The sequence below is a fragment of the Argopecten irradians genome, chromosome 11 (genome assembly GCF_041381155.1).
Source record: "Argopecten irradians isolate NY chromosome 11, Ai_NY, whole genome shotgun sequence".
In the NCBI taxonomy this organism is placed as follows: domain Eukaryota; kingdom Metazoa; phylum Mollusca; class Bivalvia; order Pectinida; family Pectinidae; genus Argopecten; species Argopecten irradians.
In genome coordinates, this window is record NC_091144.1 from 7,274,153 (window position 1) to 7,296,433 (window position 22,281).

At 33.7% G+C, this 22,281-nt stretch overlaps 1 protein-coding gene across 1 annotated transcript; it reads left to right on the forward strand.

Annotated features, from left to right (window-relative positions):
• The first annotated feature begins 10,223 nt into the window (after positions 1-10,223).
• LOC138335702 (uncharacterized) lies at positions 10,224-17,603 on the forward strand. Its single transcript, XM_069284864.1, has 7 exons — positions 10,224-10,623; positions 11,176-11,349; positions 11,911-12,039; positions 15,142-15,401; positions 16,178-16,388; positions 16,827-16,903; positions 17,472-17,603. The coding sequence occupies exons 1-7, from the start codon at positions 10,374-10,376 to the stop codon at positions 17,601-17,603; spliced, it is 1,233 nt and encodes a 410-aa protein (XP_069140965.1). The 5' UTR covers positions 10,224-10,373.
• The last annotated feature ends 4,678 nt before the right edge of the window (positions 17,604-22,281 follow it).

The following is a 22,281-nucleotide window of genomic DNA, read 5'->3' on the forward strand; positions in this document are numbered from 1 at the left end:
TTTGCAACAGTATACCCATATCAGTTTCATTTACTACGGCATTGGTTTATAGTTTGACATATTCAAATACAATGGATTTGGTCTCCCACTATTAATGAACATCTGAAAATAAAAGGAAGAGAAGTCACATATTTCAAATTCAGCAGACTAGTCTACTGAAAGCTCGACTACTCGTTAATTATAATAGATAATCTACTACACAATAATACCTTAGTTTACATGTCACTCACTCGGCTCTGCCAACTTGTATTATCTTTACTTATTTTCGACCATTAGCTATATACAGAGAAGATCATTTTACCATAGTTCAAGTAAAAGATTACCATATCTATTATCTATTTGGCCTGGCCCTTGTCTTCACTATTATCTTTGTAAGGGAATATTCTGTTCAATCAATTCATTGTGCAGGAAGTACAAATTTTCTAGCATCGTCAATACTTTTACTATTCACATCACATTCAAATTTATCAAATAATCTTTCATCAGGTAATATAATAAATCAGGAGTTGTGGAAGTTCTAGCATTGAAAATCTCGCCAATCAACATTACATTATTTATTTCCATTACCATAAATACAGTAGCTCTTCTTCCTATTTCTGTAAAAGCGCATTTTTTTCTCACCCTGATGAGAATAAACAGTATTTTCCGGGGGAATGTATGTACAACCAATTAAAAATGTTTGAAGGCCAAGCAGCGTTTGTATATCTGACATTCAAATCCCATGAACCACATGAACAAATTCAGAATTAGATTGATGAAATTGTCCAAAATATTTTGTCAACAGTAAAGTTCTCTGGTTTTTGTGATAATATAACACAATAACCACCTGACTTTTTCTTACATTTCTGTCTGTGTTTAGTTTAGCTCTATGGGAAACGTATAGAAACCCTCTGTGTAAGTTAATATTCATCCTAATCAGGTCAAGTTTATTTAGATTCAACAACTATAATACTTAAAATCATATTCAGTAATTAAGTTGTAAAAGTCTGGATTAAGTAATTTTGATTTTTATATAAACTCCACACACACACGAATTTAAGAAACATAAGCACTTAATTGATTTTACAACCAATCCCCCCCCCTCCCCCCACCCCTACGCCCCCCCACCATTAGATACACACCCCCACCCATTCTCATTGAAGAGCAGTGTCCCCCCCCCCACCCCCCCATACCCCACAGATTTATCTGGGGATGGTCCTATTTCACGTTTTACTGGGGAGTCGGGGTGCAGATGGTAAGAGACGAGGGGTCGTAGGTTATGCTGGCGGACATCTGTTATTATATATAGCGTATCGTAGACCCAGTCTCGACATAGTATTTTTCAACCACTACGTTTGGGCTTCCCTTTAGCCTGTAAATGAGTCAACGCGCCCGTCTCGTCTCTGGGACATATCTCAGGCGTGGCTGAATCTAGTCACTGAAAAACAACCGACGAAATGATGTCTAGTTGTAGTCGCGCAGGGAGTCAGTTTCTTACAGGATACGCCTAAAATCAACACGCGCTTCGCGCGATCAGATATACATTTGCGCAAAACTAGCGCCGAGATGATTCCCGCGTGAGGTTATACAGTCGCTTTTTCTCCTTCCTACACCCTAGATGCTCAGTTTTGAAGTGGAATTCGGAGTTCACGTGCATCTTCCTCATCCCTAGTTCCTGATCGCAATGATATGTGTTCAATTCTACGTGCTCGTCAGTGGTTTTTTGTTCAATTGCACGCAATTCCATTAAAAAATCAAATTATATTTCATCGAGAGTGCGAGTTTCAATTTAAGAAAGTATTCCTTCAACATGATCATTCCATCTTCCCAGTAATGTTCTCTGTTTTCTGATGCTCAATGGCTGCCCCCCCCACGTCCCGCCCTTATGACAACTCTGTTTCTACAGATTTTCATAATGATGACTTTCTTCCTTGTTCACAAACACACCTACATGTTTTGTTATACAGTCTCTACTTCTTATTAATCCCACTATTCAGACATTTAAAGTTTCCGATTTTTTATTTTCATAATATCACAAATTTAGTCGTTTAATAGGACGTCCAAAAAGCGCTTTAACCGTTTTGGCTAATTTTTCTACTATAAATGAATCCTTTTTGACGAAATGTTTGTCACTTACAGTATATTTTCTCTTAGGTGATCGTTCATCATCTGAAAAGTCTAATGTTGGGGATTTTGAACTCGACAGGATGGCGAGAAGACAAGTATACGCGCACGCTCGAAAGCTCGACTGTGGAAGCGAGGTTGGGAAGACGGGAATGAGGTCCGGTGGAAGCAGGGAGAGCCCCGGTATCATGCTTACCTCGTGGTACTGACCAGTGGACGCGGCCCCACACATTCCATTTAGGAAGGAGAGTACTATGGTGTAATGCACGTGCAGGTGTCTCAGCGCGCCGCGTACTTACCTGGTCTTGTAGACAGGGGTATTGACAATGGTACACCTGTGATTGATGGCAGATTTATCTGTGATATGTTAACCGTATACATATTGGGGAAAAGTTCTGGCAGTCAAAAAGCTTGAACAACCCAGCGAAGAAATAGGCATGTATCCAAACAGTGATCCATGAGCATTTGTAATTACCTGTGAGGTTTGCATTTGCGTACTGTGCTTTGTACAAGTACTAGTAGTATTCACGCTGTGTCGTACATGTATCACTAGAGGGGGCTCACACGTAGTAGTGAGCTGATTTTTATTCGGTGGGTATCACCTGAGTTTTTACTTCTCCTTCTTTTTTGACTTTTCCCATATTGTTCGTAGATGAAAAATACACTGTTTTCACACATACCTTGTACTTGACCGTTGCGACGAAATAAATTCCGTAAAAAAAGTCAATATGACCGCATATTTGTATCAATTTTTGTCGGAGCTGTTTAGAACACCAACCTGCCCACCCTGTCATCTCTCGAGCTCGCAATAACAATAACTTTGAAAGCAATCAATGTGCACATTGTAGACCTACAGGTGATTCTGACATCAGCACAGTATCATTCTGCATATAAAATGACAAATAATTTGACAAACATACCAAGATTATTTTCCACATAAAATTATCAATTTCTCTCAATATGACACATTGTTTTGGTGAAGATATTCTTCCAAGATCATTAAGAAAAATAGAAAATACAAAACGGGGTGAGTGATTTTCGCCTTGCTTAACCCCAACATTACATATAAAAAAAATCTGACATTTTCATTTCCATTGCGTACACAGGATTTTTGTATGTTCGTATAGATTATATATAACATTTTAAAATTTTTCCTTTTAATAGAGAAAGACTGCATTTTTTTTCCATAATCCAACGCGCCACACTGTATCAAAGGCTTTTTTAAAATCAATAAAATGTACATATACAGTTTTATGTTTGTAGAGAAATATATAGAGATAAGAGTCATGTAATATAAAGATATTTTCTGTTGTTGAGTACCCTTTTCTAAACCCGGCTTGTGCTTGTGATATAAGATTGATTTCATCTGCTAATTTATTGAGTCTATTGTTTATGATGGAAGTGAATAACTTGCCTAGGCACGAGACTAGAGTAATAGCTCTGTAATTATCAGGATTGTGTTTGTCAACCTTTGTTTTTATATATATAGGTTTAATTATGCCAATAGTCCAATCTGTTGGGACTAGACCTGTGTTAAGTATAATGTTTAAAAATTTTCGAATATACTGGAAGAAATGTGTGTAAAGTATGTTTCATATATTCATTGACAATACCATCAATACCACTGGCTTTATTATTTTTTAATTTATTTACAGCTTCTTTAATCTCATCGTCGCTTATGTCTTCGTTCAGAATTGGATATGTGATTATCGGTTACTTCGTCAATTAGGAACTCTTCATCTTTTCAAACTCGCTATTGTTAAGTGTTTTAAAGTATTCAAAGAGTTCCTGTTATACTTATATCAGCTTTGTTAACCTTTTCATTACCTGATAACTTATTTAAAATATTCCAAAGATACTTTTGGATCATTGTTTTGTAGAGTTTCGTATTTTCTGTTCCATACAGTTTAAGTACTTTTTGTAACTTTTATGTAATTTCTTTTTTATATTGTCTACTTTTTTTCTTAAGTTTTTTAAAATTGTTTTCATTTTTTATCCGACATATTTCCTTTTTTGCTGCATGGAATTCTTTCCTTAATTTATCACACTGTGGTATTGTACCATGGTTTACTGGTCTGTTTATAACCCTTTAGCACGATAATGTTTTTTACCAAATACTTTTTGAAGCTGATGTTGTGAAAACATTGCTTATGTTGTGTAATGACATTATCTATTTCATCTCGCGAAATGTTGGTCAGTAGGTTTATTACCTATAAGATCTAAATGCGTTATTTAGTAGATCCATATTATCGTTTTGCTCGTTTACAATTATGCTCAATAAAATCATCTTTTAAATCACTTTTCCACTTTATATACCCATTATTGTCCATGTTCATATTAGAACATTCTTGAACTTGGCAATGTGTGGGAGTTCCAAAAATACTGAACTCAATCCTGCAATGTACATCCGAAAACAAAGGATCAAAGTCAGAAAACTTCAAACTCATTAATACAATTGAATTAATTCAGATGACACAATAAGATAATCTATACTGTTGAATTATTACATGTGGTTTTCCTATGAATTGGTCATTCCCAATTCTACCATTAGCAACTGTACATGTTATTTTGCTTACAGAACTCAATTAATTTGTTTCCATAATTGTTCATTCTAGAAGTACATTTACTGTATCTCGTAAGAGTGGTATGTTCATTCCATTTAATTTTTCAAAATCTTGTAATACATTGACTAAATGCTCATCTTCACCAATATTTAACACATCAAAAAGGGCTATCGTCATGGCTCAATATAATCTTGTCTTGACTGAGTCTTAGCATTGAAATCTCCAATAAGTGATACTTGCGTATTGCTATTACAAAAAACTAACTAATCATTTCTTGCTCTATTTCTGAAAAGGCGTCAATAGTTGAGTATCTAGAAGTTTCAGGTGGGATATAGATATTACCGAGTAATATTTCATAGTCAAAGATTTAACAAGGATTTCGATATTATTAACCATTGTACATATTCGGAATTACTGGATTTAAAATGTAGTAAATGTTCAATATTTTTCTTGTATACAATAAACAATAACACCCGATCGTCTTTTACATTTAGATCGGTGTTTTGCATAGTATGTGTAACCTTTCGGCAAGTTTAAAACATCAAATTTCATCAGTTTTTACTTTCTAAAAAAACAAGAATATCACACGATTTTATTAATTGATCGAATTCCGTTAATTTTAACTTTGACTTTTAGTCCTCTAACATTCAGAAATGTAACCTTTAATTGAATGATTTATTCGTTCGTTTACGACTTAGGGTAACCTCTTGTTCATCGCATCCCATAATTGTTGGTATCCTGTTGGTTGCCTGACCAGGAAGGGTAGCATTTCACCAATAGGATGAACAATTACCAGGGAAAACCATGTTGAATGTTGGGTTGACCTTTTTTGAGGATTCGGGATGCCTAGATGCTGCTGGAATCCCCGAGATGGTATGGTGGGATGGGGTGCACGAAGATTCTGTATTCTGTCGAAAACCCGGTAGGTGGAAGTAGCGTGTGGTTATGGTTTGTAGTAGATTATTTAATATAACAAAAAAAAAAAAATTTCGGTCCACCTTCAGGAGCGTGCAGACAGGACCATCGCCTATTGGCTTCCTTGAAGATTGGATAAAAGAAACTTTTTCTCCGTTCGTTGATCTCTGGGGGAAATTGTTCATACACGGAGAATTGTTTTTTATCAGCCAGTTTATCAGGAACAGCATTGAGGACTTTTTCACGGTCTTTCCTGTTACAAAATTTAGCTATACAATAGACCTTGGTATTACCATCATTTCTTGGTCGGAGCCTATGAACCACTTGGAAGGGGATTTCGTCAGGAATATCAAGAACATTACTGATAAAGTCCTTGACAACTTTTTCAGTGTCCTCTGCAGTATTATCTCCTCTCTCTGGAAGCCCTCCAAACAACAAATTTTTTCTTTCATTGATCGAGTCTGTAATTGGAGGCATGCGCTCTTTGACATCAAACAAGTCATCACGGGCTCTATCTCTCTCATTCTCAACCTTGCTTATTCTCTCCTCAAGTATTGTATGATCGAAATCCATCCCTTGAATCCGTTCACTATGTATTTTTAGTTCATTTTTAACCTCGGAAATGTCATTTTCCATCTTACTGAACTTTGATTCGATATTTGACAATCGGTCTACGATTATGTCCAGGGTATCAAGTTTGGTTAGTTTTTGGTAAATATCATTGATGACAGATTCTATGGTGGGTCCAGGCGGTGGTGATTGTGCTGGATTGGATACTGAGGGAGATGGGTGTTGGTACATATGAGCTGTGTTGTGCGGGGGGCTGCGAAGCAAAGTATATTGGTACAGGAGAACCTGTCACCGTTCATTGGCGTTACAGTTGACATACTCATCCCCGCTGGCCATGGGCTACCGTACACAACAATGACGACCGGTGTCACTGGGCTATTGTTTGTTACCTGTCCAGGTGAGCTCGCTATCGTACCTGTCGCTCCCGTCACGGTTGATTTGGTGTTTGTTTACTGTTAAAGTTTTACCTTTTCTGTATTTTCGACCCATTCGGTGTTTTAGGAGTCAAATTTTCATCACCATCTTATTATCAAGGTTTCGCTGTATCACACATATCAGATTCATGTTCAAAAACTCACCAAAAACTCTTATCAATTATCAACTTAGATAATTGTACATTTGTACTCGCTACCATTTATAACTTCTATATTCTGGCATAATCTCTAGTTGTACAGTAATTAGAGTGATAGAGAGTGTAATTACATATTGTGACTCTGTATCTGCAGAACCAGAATTATATGTATGAACTTGTATTGAGTGGGGCGTTGAGTTATTCTTTCCAATAATTGGCTAATCAGATGATCTGTGATCACAAACCAGTATTTTAGACTTGAGTGAGAAACCCTCAAGTAGAGACGAGGAAGCAGTTCGTTTCACTATGTAGGGAATGGCTATAAGACGGATTATATATTATAACTAGGGCTATATAAGGAATGTCCATTAGACGGATAGAGACTATAACTAGAGATATATAGGGAATGTCCATTAGACGGATAAACATTATAACTAAGGATATATAGGGAATGTCATATATTGATATAATGATAAAAGAAATACATGTACCTCATTAGTCCGTTAAACATGCCTATATTATTACTTTTTCCTTATTATAAAGTTTATATATTAGGGCCATTTTTTTAAAACCTAATAATATTGGCAGGTTTAGCGGACTAGAGTACCTAATATCATGACAAATGAAAATAAAATAATGGTAGAAGCTAGTATATAAAAACCATATAATATAATGAAAAACTCTTCTTTAAAGCTGTAAAAAACCTGTACAATATATGAAATATTTACACTTAGAAAGTCTTCACAAAACTTCTGCATACGTTTCAACGTTTATTTAGATTTAACACAGTACTTAGGAAGTTGTAGTCGATAAATTGGTGTTTTCAGTTCGATAGCAGATATGTCCATTAGACAGATGAGATTTCCTTCGGTAGAGCCTAAATGTTCCCACATCGCGCATGCACACAGGGATTGTTTACCTCACCGAAAGATAATTATGAAATAGTGACTAGGTCGTTGCTATATATTTTTAGTTTTTTTCTTCATTTTGAACAAAATGGTTATATACAAACTTTTGAATTGTGTTATTAACACAAAGTACACAACTTTTTACCATTATTTTCATGTTCTATAATTCGTTTTGATCTTTTATTTCACGATTTTTTAACGATTTAGTCCCTTTAACACGCCCTAGACGTTTCGCCTCATACTTTTTGAACATTAATCATTTCGTTTGGCTCAAATTTTATTAAATTATTTATTTTATCATTTTAACAATACATATATATCCATTAAAATTAACATACTGTAGTTTACCTATTTACAATTTTGGTAATATAAGGTCGAAACGTCAAGTATTATTTTAAGTTGGGACTAATTTTAAGTGTCGTTTGGTAACGAGCACCGAGCTTCTGCCGGATGACGATTACGAAGCGTCGTGATCCAAAATAAGCGTTTGAACCGCTCGATTATATAATGAGCTGACTTCAAAGCATCGCCAATCACGCGCTGATGGGATTTTTTAACAATTGGTGGGTTGGGTTGTGCCTCAAACATGGATTGAATTTGGAAGTTTGTGTTTTTTCTTATATATTTCCATGTATATGTTCAACTTAGAAGTGCTTTGGGCACAAAGAGCTACGCCCTTATTAACATTTTTTAAACATTAGGACTAAATAATCACCGGATAGAACCATTATCTAAATTAAATAATGCAAAATTACTTGTTTTATATCAAAAAAAAATCACTTATTTTGCAAAATTATGATCCGGAAAATGTGTTTTTAAAACAATATTTGCGATATATGTATATTTTATAAATTACCAAAAGTATGTTTTCTTACATGTACAGTATACAATGTACGCACTATAGTATTCGCTCATCTTGATATCATTGGTAAGCAAAAGAGCTAGCTTGTGGATATATATTTAAGGTTCTTCAAACAATGACATAATGCACTCCTAACGCGTACTATGGACTTCCAGTTCCTTAAAATAATGTTAAGGTAGGTCCATACTTTTGAAAACCGCGCCAATTCATATGACGCTATACCGGAAGTTGCGGAGTTTGTTTTGAATTCCAGAATGGTTTCCGATACGCCACGACATCCCACTTGGATATTTTTTCAATAGGTGAAAATTGTCTACATATTATATTGAATGTTTAAAATCATTAAATAAATCAAATAAAAGCAGTGAAGTGAAAATTATATGCTATCTCTGAGGTTTTTGCGGTCCCTGTCGTAAATGGGAATGGATTTTTAAACACCGGAAGTGCCGTTCGTCGCTATAAATGATAAGAGGGGACCCGGCCGGACCCAAATTCCGGAATTCTAAAAAAATCGCACACGTATTTCCTTCAAACACAAAATTTGGAGAAAATCATAAAAATAAACAGACATAAACCAGATATACTATCACAAAAACATATGAACTGATGTGTAATGTTTTTTGTGGCATGATTTTCAAAAAATAGTCAAATATGACCCATCTTAGCACTGGATGAAATGGGGGTAGGGTTGCGAGTTACAAACTTCAAGCTTACAAAATTGTGAAATTTTGATCGAGGACCCCGTGTTTTTATATGATATTTGAAAAATATATTATCTTGGGCATATCATATACAAATATTGTGAAATTGACATGGGTTTTCATTTCCTTTTTGGCCTATTCATTGATTTTTTACGGGCGAAAATATGGCAAAACATGATAATTACGTATAGAAACGGTCCTGGGAAATAACGAAAATTAGTTAGCATTTGTTAAAATACAAGAGTTTTGTATATTGTTCTATCGTTAGAAATTTAGGACAAAAAATCAACAGGATCGAGACTACATTCACCCTAATATTACAGAAAACATAATTTTATGAATGTTTCTATTTTCGGCCAGCAAATTTGCATGGATGGTATATTTCAAGCTCAAATATCTCAAAAAGTAGTTCGAGAACACCCATTTATCTTTACAGATTTGAAATATACTTGAAAAAATGCAAGAAAATAAGACCTGTTAGAAAAAAATGACATGGGTTTTCCCAAAAGTATGGAGCTACCTTAATACAGTCATTTCATTAATGTTGAAATGTTGAATTCCTTTTCCGTTGATAGGAACAATGCAATGGCTTTCAACAGAACAATTAAAATTGCAAAACGATATCGTCATATCATTGTTTAATTTCCATATTTCTGTCTAGTCAAATGGTTAAGCTTCCGCGTATAGCCCACTAATTAGCTTTTTTTGGTAAGCTAATACTTGTAATTACTGTAGAATGTGAAGGGGGGGGGGGGGTGAGAGAAGGGATTACTAACTACTTTATATTATTTCCTTTTTTTAAATTCCGGATACACTTAAGGTAGGTCCATACTTTTGAAAACCGCGCCAATTCGTATGACGCTATACCGGAAGCTTCGAAGATTGTTTTTTTTATCCAGAACAATTTCCGATATACTACGACATTCTATTTGAATATTTTTTCAACTAGTGAAAATTACCAAAATACAATAATAAATGAAGTAAATATAATTCACTCATTTAAATTAAAAGAATCATTTTAAAATTAGATATCGCCTAAGGTTTTTTGCTTTTCTGTCGTAAATGGGATTGGATTTGAAATGTTTACACCGGAAGTGACGTTGTCGCACCGGACGAAATAGGTCAAACGATCAGCTGTTTTACTCCGAGTTGTTTCCTATATTCGACGTAAAATGTGTGATGGCACCCTTTTTGAGCAGTAAAGAGAAGGATAGGCGTGCGAGTGTAAGACTGGCAAATGTTCGTCGAAGCGACACCCAGCCTTTGCTTGTAGCTGAACATAGTTACGCTAGAAATGTGTCCGACGAACCTGGTGAGCCTGGTGATCCTGGACCTGTCTCGTCAGATCAAGACTCTAGCTGGCGAGTAGGAAGACGGATAGTCGAGCTGGACGTGCTCGCCAAAGGTCTTGAGGGTTGTAGTCAGTGCGGTAAGTTAAATTATCATATAAGCTTATTCATGAGTCGAGCTTGTATTGATTATGTGATCACACGTCCAGTTCATACTGCGACGTTTCGCCCCAACGTGTACTGACTACTGTACTTGTGCATATGTGCAGTAAAAAATAGAAACAAATGCGTTAGCAAGAATCAACTAATTATTTAAAAATAATTATTTGTTTGACTTGTTTCCTATACTTGTTAAAGTAACTCTATCGCCAGTTTACATTGTATAGCAATGAAAATTAATTAATATTGATTTCAGAGATTTAGATAGTAATATTATTTGACATGTACTATATATCTAATTTTCTGATTAAATGGCATGAGAAGTTGTCAAGTTCTGGAAAAAAATATGGAAAATTTGGTGTAAATGGGAAATTGGAAACTAGTATATATACAGAAGTAAAATAAGTAATTTGTTATTAAGAATGCAATAAATGTAATATATATACAGAAATATAAATTTTACCAATGAGATATCAGTTTGGTAAATGTATATTATAATTTTTTTTAATACATATTTTTTCTTCTTCTTATAGGAACTCCTTTGGCCCTGAAAAACACCACCAGGGAGACACGGTTTGGGTTGGGAAGTTCTCTCCACATTATGTGCACAACATGCACCTGTATAAACAAAGTTCCACTTGGAAAAAAACATAATGATGTGAACAAGAAACAAACAGTCTGGGATGTTAACAGCAAAGTTGCCATTGGTAATTTCAATTTAAATTTAATATTCTAGTAAACTAATGCAAAAATTTAGTTCATATATGTCTTCGGTTTAATAACATTGTATACCTGCAGGTATACTAAGTTTGGAAGCTAGGGAATTAATTACTTTATATTTTATTTTTCCTGGACTCATTAATGTACTGAATATAAAATCAATTTTTCATATTCACATAGAATTATATGTTTACTATGTAATTTGAAATGTAACTATATAACCACAATATATACCTATCGCCTAAAGAATTCTCAGCTTGATCAATTGAGCTGAAGACTATACACTGTATATAGTAAATCAGAAATTGATCAGGGTTCAATCTGTAGAGGAAGGTGCGGTATTTGAATAACTATGTGGATTCACACAGTTTACAAATATTTTTTTTCAAACCCTAATGAAATAAAAATAAAAAAAATAGTGACATCAATTAATAAATGAGATGCATTTTTGTTATATTGAAATGTTACTTTTGATAAAAAGCAGTTATTTTGTTAAATTGCTACAATAATAATATTAAAAATGTTTGACATTCATTTTGACATTTCAGGAATGCTTCATATAGGTATTGGGGAAACCCAACTGAATAACTTGTTATCGGTCCTCAACCTACCATCTATAAACAGGAATTCTTTAAAAAAGAGAGAGGGAAGTTGGGAAATCGATAGAGCAAGTGGCTAAATCATCTATAAGAACAGCATTAGAAAGAGAGATTGAAATGACAAAAAATGAGTAAGTTTATAACTGATAATTTCATGAAAAAGTAGAAAAGTGGAAAACTTCTATAATTGCATATATAAGCATAAACCGCTTGGTTTGATTAAACTAATATGCTTATTTGATTGTTTAAGGTTACCGTATTTGCCGTAATTAGTGCCCCTCCTCTTTTTAGGTCACCTGAGACGAAGTCTCATGGTGACCTATTCTAATCGCCTTTTGTCTGTCGTCGTCCGTCGTGCGATGATAAACTTTTTACATTTTCATAAGACCAATCAAAATTGTGAATTATATGGTCCCCACCCCCCAGGGGGCTGTGGGAGGGGCCAAAAGAGGTAAAATTGACTAAAATTTCAAAAATCTCTACTCACAGATGTGGTAGAATCAAATACTAGGTCTTAAGGTCCTTTACAAAAATTGTGAATTATATGACCCTGAGGTCTTTCGTTTCCCCTGGGGTGAAGTTTACCATAGTTATATAGGGAAAACACATTTTTGAGCATTATTCGGTCATTTGTAATAGGAAATTTCAGCATGCGATGGCCATTGAATCCTATTAACAAATTTTCCATGACTGACCACCAGGGGCCTTAGTGGTGGGGTCAAAAGGGGTAGGCTAAAATTTCAAAAAATCTTGATATGAAATTCTGGAAATGGTAGATTAGAATCCAATACTGTTCATAGATAGAAAGCTAAAGGTCGTAACGTCCTTTACAAAAAATTGTGAATTATATGACCCTTGGGTCACATGTTTCCCCTGGGCAGGGGGTTAAGTTTACTATAGTTTATATAGGGAAAATTTGTTATAGGAAATAATTCAAATGTTGTCAGAAGGATCAGTATAAGGTGGCCATTAAATCTTATTAACAAATTTTCCATGACTGACCCCCAGGGGCCTTAGGGGCGGGGTCAAAAGGGGTCAAATAGACTAAAACTTCCCAAAATCTTCTGAAATTCTGGAAATGGCAGGATCAAATACTCTTTGTAGACGGAAAGGTCTTCAGGTGTTTTATAAAATTGTAAATCATATCACCCTGGGTCTCATGTTACCCCTGGGGAGGGGTCAAGTTTTCTTAAGTTTATGTAGGAAGAACACATTTATGAACATTTGTTGCTCAATTTTCATAGGAAATGAGTTAAACTTGATTAGAGTTAATTATTAGCATGAGATATAGAAGTTTAATATCCATATCAGTCCTCGCTGACCCCCTGGTGGACCAGAGGGGTGGGACAAAACAGGGTCAAAATGACTAAAATTTCAAAATATTTCTGAGTTCACAGGTTTGATGAAAGCAAATACTCTTCATAGATTAAAAAGTCAAATTTGTAAAATCACTGACCGACATCAAGGGCCATTATATAGTGTTTATATGTCTTTGTTTCATTCTATATCTGTACTCAGGTGACCGTTAAGGCCCATGGGCCTCTTGTCTAGAAAAGGAATTGAGGTTGTTTAAACGCCTCCATCCGATCAAATTTAATGGTAGCAGTAATTACAGCGAACACAGTATATACATTTTAATCAACACATACTATTAAAAGGCTTTTCTTCCTTTAAAATTTGAAGCATGATTCACAAAAAACCTTGAATGTGATTAAATAGTACATAATTATGTATATATTTATATTATGTATAACTAATGCAAGTTTGTGTTTACTACTTCAGCACAAATACAGAGACAGATGGCCCAGTCCATTTGACGGGCAGTGTCGATGCGGCATGGCAGAGCAGAGGAAGTGGCCGGTCTTATAATAGTTTATCTGGTGGGTACATAAAATCACATATGATATGTACTGTATATTGGAAGAATTCATAATCTATAGGTTACATTGAGAAAATGATTTGTAATGAGATCCTCAAATGGAAGCAAAAACACTTTTAAAGCTGTATGTTTGGTCAATTATTGTGGGTAGATTTTACATAACACACATATACTGAATACACCACAAAAGGACTATATTTACACTTGCTTGGCATGTTCACTATACGCAAGTACTAGCCGATTTTGTTTACCATAACTAACGCGCCCCATAGAATATATTCTTAGAGGAATTGCTCCATACAAGCATGGTTAACATAAAAGCGCAATCCAATCCCTATATGGTGCCATGCTTACCTTCATTTAATGTTTAATGTAATATTTTAATATTGAAATAGAAAAATGAGTGCGTCAGATACAGATACTGATATTTAATTGTTGTATTATATTCATGTATTACCATATTTTATCATGAAATACTCATATTGCTAGCAGTAGAATGCTTGGACACCTGAACCATTCAGCCACCTCAAAAGAAAAGCTTAATTGTATTAACTTTTGCTTGATGTTCTATCAACATCTAGCTCTTTCATATTTGAGAAAAATGCATTTGCATTGAGACCAAGATATGATTTTTTTATGATTCATTTTCTCCCTTAAAATAGCTTGAACAAGCCCTGTTGCGTCCTATATTGTTATTAAAACTATTTTCTATTATTAATCTTCTACTGTTGTTAAGTGTTTCTTCATTATCCTTTATTTCAAAAAGGACACGCAAGCATGATCGGAGCAAAGACTGGAAAAATAATTGGTTTTGCAAATAAGATCAAAAAATTGTAGAATTTATTGTAGCAAGGCTAAAGAAAGGTTGCATTCCTGCAAGGGTACATTCTTGCAGGAAAAACTGGAGTGGGTCATCTAAGGCTATGGAGGGTGATATGATAGTGCAGATCACAAAAGATATTGAGTCACAAAAAGCATGCATTAGGACAGTCGTAGGTGACGAAGATGCAACAACCATTTCCAAACTTCATAAAGAGATTAGCCCCGACATAGAAAAAAGATCAGATAGCAATCATTTAAGGAAAATTTTGGGAAACGAACTGTACACAATTAAACAAACAAACCAAATTTCGGCAAAAACCATAAAGTACCTCCAGAAAAATTTCAACTATATGTGTCAGCAGAACAAACAAAATCCAGAAGGTATACAACAAGGATTAGATGCTCTTTCCATGCACCCATTTAATGATCACTCAAAATGTGACGAGGCATGGTGTAAACATGTGAAAAAACCCCATCTATAAAATATAATTCTCTACCATATGGGAAACCACTGACTGACAAGAAGTTTCAAAATAGCCTCCAGAACATTTTTGAAAAATACAAAAAACAAGCTGACAAACTGGCATTTGCCTCATCAACTCAGAGTAATGAAAACTTCAATAACATAGTAGCTAGTAAAGCTCCAAAAAATCACCATACCAGTGGATCAGAAAGCCTCGATTATCGAGTGAATGCTGCTGCCTCTCAAAAAAATACTGGCTATACATATCTTGTGGATGTGAGTTATGATAGAGTTATGCATCGTTAATGATTCTGTCATCTAAGTTATGTTTAGACATGTTGTTTTGTTATTGTAATATATATATATATATAATTGTTCCTGTATGTTGATGTTCATGTATATATATTTTTTTTTTCTTTGTTGAAATTTTCTTTCAGTCATATTTCTGCTGCAAAGTAGTAATTATATATTATCAATGTATATAATATACACATGTATTACTGAAGTTGTTGTGATAATAATTTATGTTGTTAAAAAAAGTGTCACTGTCAACAGAGTTATGGGCCCTGGATGCCAGCAGGTGAATTAATTGAAATGTCACCCAATCACATGCTGAAAAAATGAATTTAAAAAAAAATATATAATCCATTAACTACAATGATATATACACTTCTCAACAGCAGAAATTTGAAATATAAATTACTTAAAAAAAGTTCATATATATATTTGCATGCATATTACTTATTGAATTAATATAACTGTAGAATGATCTTAAAAAGTGGATATTAAACTTGAAAAGTTTAAATGACTTTTTAGAACAAGTTTAAATTGACAATAACAAATGAATAGTAATTTAGTAAACATACCAGATGTATTTGATTTAGATAATGACCTGTTTAAAAATATCTTAATTACAACATCTGCTGTTGTTTCCCATTATTTTCTATATGCATGAAACAAACATACTGTATTTGAAACTGATGCCATTTGATGAACTTAACTTTATGTCTGCCTACATGTCAAACCTAATATATACTACTTTGGCCTTGAAGGTAAATAAGGAGGCCTGTCTTTCACCTGGTGCTCACACAAAGTTGCGGGCAATGAAATTAGATGCTATCAACAACAGAAAGAGACAAAAAGGAACATTGAAAACCTACAAAAGACGACGCTTGGAACTAAAGAGCCAACGTAACTCAACCACAGCAGCATGTGAATTGAGAGAAGGAGACACATATTCAACAAATATTGCTTTTGAAGAAGGTAAATTATCAGACTGGAAAAAAAATTCTTGCTGTGTCATTTATACAAATGAAAATATGTAGCATATGTCTATACACATTGACATACAATAATACTTTCAAGAACTGACAAGAATATGCTTACAACTGCAATTATTCTGTTTATACAATGCCCAGATTTGTTAAATTAGGAATATAATTCATTTTCTAATTTAATAATATTCTAATTGAGAAATTTAACCTGGGGAAGGGAGAAAGGACAGTTCACACATATACACGCTACACAATGATGTGATGTAAGGATCATTACTTTCAATGCACAGTAACGTCCCTGTAATGACTCAGACTGTGCTATGAAAGTGTTGCTAAATAACTGAATGTTTTGAAGTATGGGGAGAAAATAATCAAATATGGGTTAGCCAGGTTGATAATATCTACAATATGATTAATTCCATTTCAGCTTCTCCAGATGTAGAAGAGATACCTGGTCCAATAGACCCACCATTAGCTTCTCCTGTGACTGGTGATCATCCCCAAGTTAGTATTTGATTTGAAGAAACAACAGGATTAGGTAATGAGTCAAATAATGACAATTTCAAAACAATCATGAGTGACTCAGTACCTGAAGTGAAATGCTATTATAGTTTATCAATGAATACTCATTAAAAATGCCATTGTGTAATGTCATACAGACAGAAACGGAAGGTAAGAGAATACATAATTTATTATACTGGTATTGATGAACTGACAAAGACTTTTGCTATCTTCTAGGGCGAAACAGTCATATTACACAGCTGGCTGCTGTAGGCCCCAAGGAATGTTCAACAGGTTTGTCCGGCCGAAAGTGGTCTATCCAGTCAGAAGCATCAGCAGTTACGGAAATCAAAATAATCCATGGTGATATGTACTAGTAGAGATAAGAAGGTTTCAAACCAATCAACATAACGCAGGCTCTTCAGGAATTCAAATATTACCTCAGTCTTTGCAGGAAGTCCAGTAATACTTACTGGCCATAATATTAAAGTGTTTTGATTGTCCTGTCTTACTCAATGCAGCATCTTTCTTGTGGCATTGAGCTGGATAAATATATTGCTTGGCTTTCTAGACACTTTACCACTTTTCAGAGAAGTCATACCCTGGCGTTGAAAATGCTACAAGCAAGATGGCCTGTACCACCACTTCCTTGGTGGAACATTTAATTCCCATGATGCGAGGGAAGATGTTGCATCTCCTGTGAAGAAGTTGCTAGATGCCAAATGTTCTTAAAACATGTTCTGAACCATACCTTTGATATAGTATGTATATACAAGGAAAAGCAAAGCCACAGTCGAAGAACAAAGCAGAACCTTGCTACTTGGGAACCTGCAATTAGAAATAAATCAATAAGTAAAGGTATGGCGGAGAAAGCATCATCAAGTGGCCTCCAACTAGAGCATGCTAGACTGTCTTATACAAGACAGGGAATATGTGGTTGGAGTCAGTGTTATCTGAAATAACACCTGCTGGAAACATTCGTGTGACCAAAACAAAAACAATTATTCAGAAACTTGCAAAGTATTTTGAATAATTGAAGAAATTTAAAATGTGTTTTATGAGGTGGCATCTGTGGCTGCCACCATATATTTCGGGCTGACCGAAAAAAAAACAGTTGGTCAGAATCATCACAGGATCATTTCTAACAACTTCAAAAGACACAAAGAAGTTTAAAGTGTGTTTCCAGGATGAAAGCCATCTTCAATTTTAGATCAACCCGAAAAAAAATAACAACATTTGGTCATGGTCTTGTCAGGATAATTTCTGGCAATTTTTAAGCTAAATGGCACTGGTGGAACTAAAGAAGTTCAAAAATGTGTTTTCAAAGATCTTGGATTTCAGTTGTTAATTTATTAAATTCTGAAAAGTGGTAAAAGTGTCTTATATCAAATGTTATATCTTGATTGGTATCATCCTAGTTATTTTGTAACTTCATCTTCGGAAAACATTAAATAATACCTGGTAGATATTCTGACATTATAATAAAATTTATATATAATTAAATAACTGTGTTGAAAATTTTTGAATGTTTATAGTTTTTAGTATCAAAAACAGAATTTCTGGTTGTAAAAATTCTAATTAAAGTGACTAATTGTTGCCTTTAATTTGTATATATTCCTTACTTGAATCAGGCTCAGATATGGGTAGTGTACATTTCATACAGCAATGTAGATCTACATGCTTGATAGTATAGCTATATGAATTAGAATGATTACAAAAATATCAATTAAAATCATGAGCAATGTAGTGGTGCCAATATTATTTTTTGAATGTTTCATAAGGGATGTAGGTAGACCAATGGTGTTAAGTAAAATTTCAGGGGAGAATTAACCTCCCCAAATTGTGTTCAAGATTTGACAGGCTAATTATAAACTTGATTATCATAATCATGGTTGAAATTATTATCAAACATGTTATATAGGTACATGCATGTATTCCTAATACATTCATTTCTATTTGAAATTACTTGCCATATGTGTAAACTAATATGTGTATGAGTTTTTCAACAATGAGCATGTCATGAAGTCTTCTCATTTTGTTTATGAGCAGAAATATCAAAAGACACTATGTCTATTACATATATTAGAACTGCTAATTGAATTGACATAGTGAAATTATATTTTTTCAGTATTTAGATTGAAATTTGACAAGCAGACCTATATATTTCAAATTCATATTTAAATAATTCATGGACCAACTGATGAACACTATACATATTTTATAATCTTTGAACTTGTGTGTAATTTCAGTTATTTGAAATCATTTGACAGGTTCAAATTCATGAAGCTAATCATAAATCATCTCTGTCCATGATTGGTATCAATGTGTATGAAAAAGCATATGAAATATGATACAGCAAACCATTATGATGTAGTTAAATCAAATGTTTTGTGTATGAAAGTAATTTACATGTATTGGAAGTTTGGTTTTATCTATCTGTGATAAAATGAGTACCTACAGATAATACAGATCAGCAGCAAAGTTTCCTGAAATCAGTGTATTATCAATTAATATGCTAAATCTGAGGATATATCTTTCATGATATATAAATGTTCAAGGTATTTGGATAACATTATTTACGGTCAGTGGTTAATTGATAGTGTAAATCCAGTTGATTCCAACCAAATGCTTATTCAACATTATTAATCAATTGATTGAGTATGAAAGACACAATTTGGAGCTTCAGTTTATCCAGAATACACTCAACTTTTTTTAATTATATCTCCATATATAACATACAGGGTATTAAAATTATTCATGTGAGAATAAAAACGAATGTTTACGACAATATAACTAAACATGTGATAATTACAATGTTTGTTGATATCCGACTGTGATATATATATAATTTTATTTGGAGCATCTACAGGCAATTTATAATTGTGGTCGCAAACATTATCAAATCTGATGTCATTAAAATGTACTAGGCCTTATCGGCCTTATGGAGACTTATTATAAGTAAATAAGTAAAGTAATCGACACAGGCAAAAACATAGTGCCTTTCTATTTCAATATGTGAAATTGATTTGTTAATCAAATCTTAAACAAATTAAATTCACATGCATCCATTTCAGTTTCCCTCTTTCCGTTTCACTTCAATTAGCAATTTTTTGCCTGTCCTTACTGCAGTTTTGTCAATTCTTTTCTTACCTGAATATCACAATTCCTCAGTTGACTTTTAATCATCATTTTGTTAAAACACTGTTGTTATCGATGTAAATGTTTTAGAAAATGCAACTAAACAAACATGATCAATATGATAAATAAATCAATGTCTGTTTTGAAAATGTTGTAGTTTGTTTTTTACATTTATTGCTACGTATTACAATATCTGAAACGAAAATGAGCAAGCTGATAGAAAATCTAATTTATCAAATCTGTAAATTATTGATGGTACATGTAATGCACATGTATTATCTAAACATGCCCCATTGTGCACAGTACTTAATTGTACTTTACTTTGATTAATACATCTACTTTATAAACTATCAGTAATCCTAGCAGTATACAGTATAACTGAACGAGCATGTTGATATAGTGGTCATTTGTAAGAAGATACCTGGGAGATAAAATACAAAATATTCAATTTCTGTATAATCAATATTGAATATAATATTACATCATGGCATTCAAATGTATGACTTTTGGGTTCAAGAAAATTGAAAGAAAAAGTGTTTTTGCTCTAACCTAGATATCTTTCTGCTGCTGGATTTTTTTTTTTATTTTGGCTACTGTTATATATATACATAGCTGGTAATTACAGAAGAACTAGGATATGTCTCTCATTTTATGTGAAGTAAATAATAAAGTCCAAAATTAGTTTCATAGAGCCTTAATTAATAGTTGATTTCCAATCATCATATTTTGATAGTGAAGCGTTAGTGATATGCTTACATTAAGAATGTTCTTTCTATGTAATAATAATTTCATTTCATATGTTTGCACTCATTTCTATTGGTTAGATCTCTAAGGTTATTTTTCCATTAGACCGAAAGAAATTGTAATTGTCATTCAAGTATTATGGCATCATATATACAAAACTGTTTCACAGGAAAATTTTAAAAGTTGTAGTCATATTGTCATTCAAAGAGAAGCATAATTCATCTTGGTCTTTTCAACAAATGAATAATTTATTCTACTCATTAGCGATCCATTTGTATCACAACTGAACGTTATATTGCGTCAATATATAGTAGTTTTTCCCACTCCATGCAACTTAATATTTCCCTCCTCGTCACCATTTGCTTAATTATAGTACATGTATGTAAATCGCCTCTAATCTTGATAGATTTTTATATTTTGGTTAGATGAATTATTATTACCAGACATCTATCTGTCATGATGTCTTAGTCTGGTGTAAAGGCTAGAGTACCTTGGCCTATTAGCTGAAGTTTTATGTCGAAGTGACTAGTGAGTGTAAATAAACAAAGTTTCAATAGGCAGAGCAGACTGAATTGAATGCTGCAGTTGTGGGATCTCAAAGAAGTTGTGGTGGTTAGGGAATTCCAGTCAGTTTAATGTTTCTGGCAAAAATTAATATTTATTTGCTTGTATAAAAAGATCAATGGAGTTGTCGATTTTCTCACTTCCACAGTAATTCAGTAAAAACATGCGGCAAGGGCAAACACCCATTCACCGCACGGTAATAAATGTCATCCTGATAACCTGGACATAACCGGAGCAATCTAATGTGTAATGTATTCACCCCTAAATGCATTATCGAAAAAACAGTGTAAAATGTGTAGTAAATTGCATACCATTTTGATGTCAACCAATGGCAAATAAATTTGTTATGAATTAATTTGGACACTGTACAGTGAGTTTTATAACAGTAAGCACTAACAGTAGTCAGACATTCACGGGCTACAACATTTACAATGCATATATTATAGAATGGACCTAACATTAAATATGACGATTTCTTCATTGCATTTTCTCTTTTTTATTACTCAAGAAAACATACAATTACCGGGTTGAAAATAAAGTGTACTTAACCAATGTACATCAAAAATATGTTGAACAAAACGTGTCGAGTCCTCGTGTTATGAACTCTCGAATCCGTTCAGGAAGTACAACAGGAAAATGATATACCGAATTCTAAAAGGGGACACGTCCGGACCTAAATTTCCGTAATTAAAAAAAATCCGCATACGATTTAAAAAAAAAAATATAGTGTGGATACGGCCGTGTAATAATAAACAGACACAAAACCATTCATTATGATTCACAGAGGCAACACATGTAATTGATGTAAAGAAAATTGTGAGGTTTTTTTGTATCAAATAGTGAATATGACACATTCTCAGTACAATGATGAAATGGGGGTAGGGCTATTAGTTGCAAACTTCATGCTTGCAAAATCGGTGAAATTTCTGATCGTG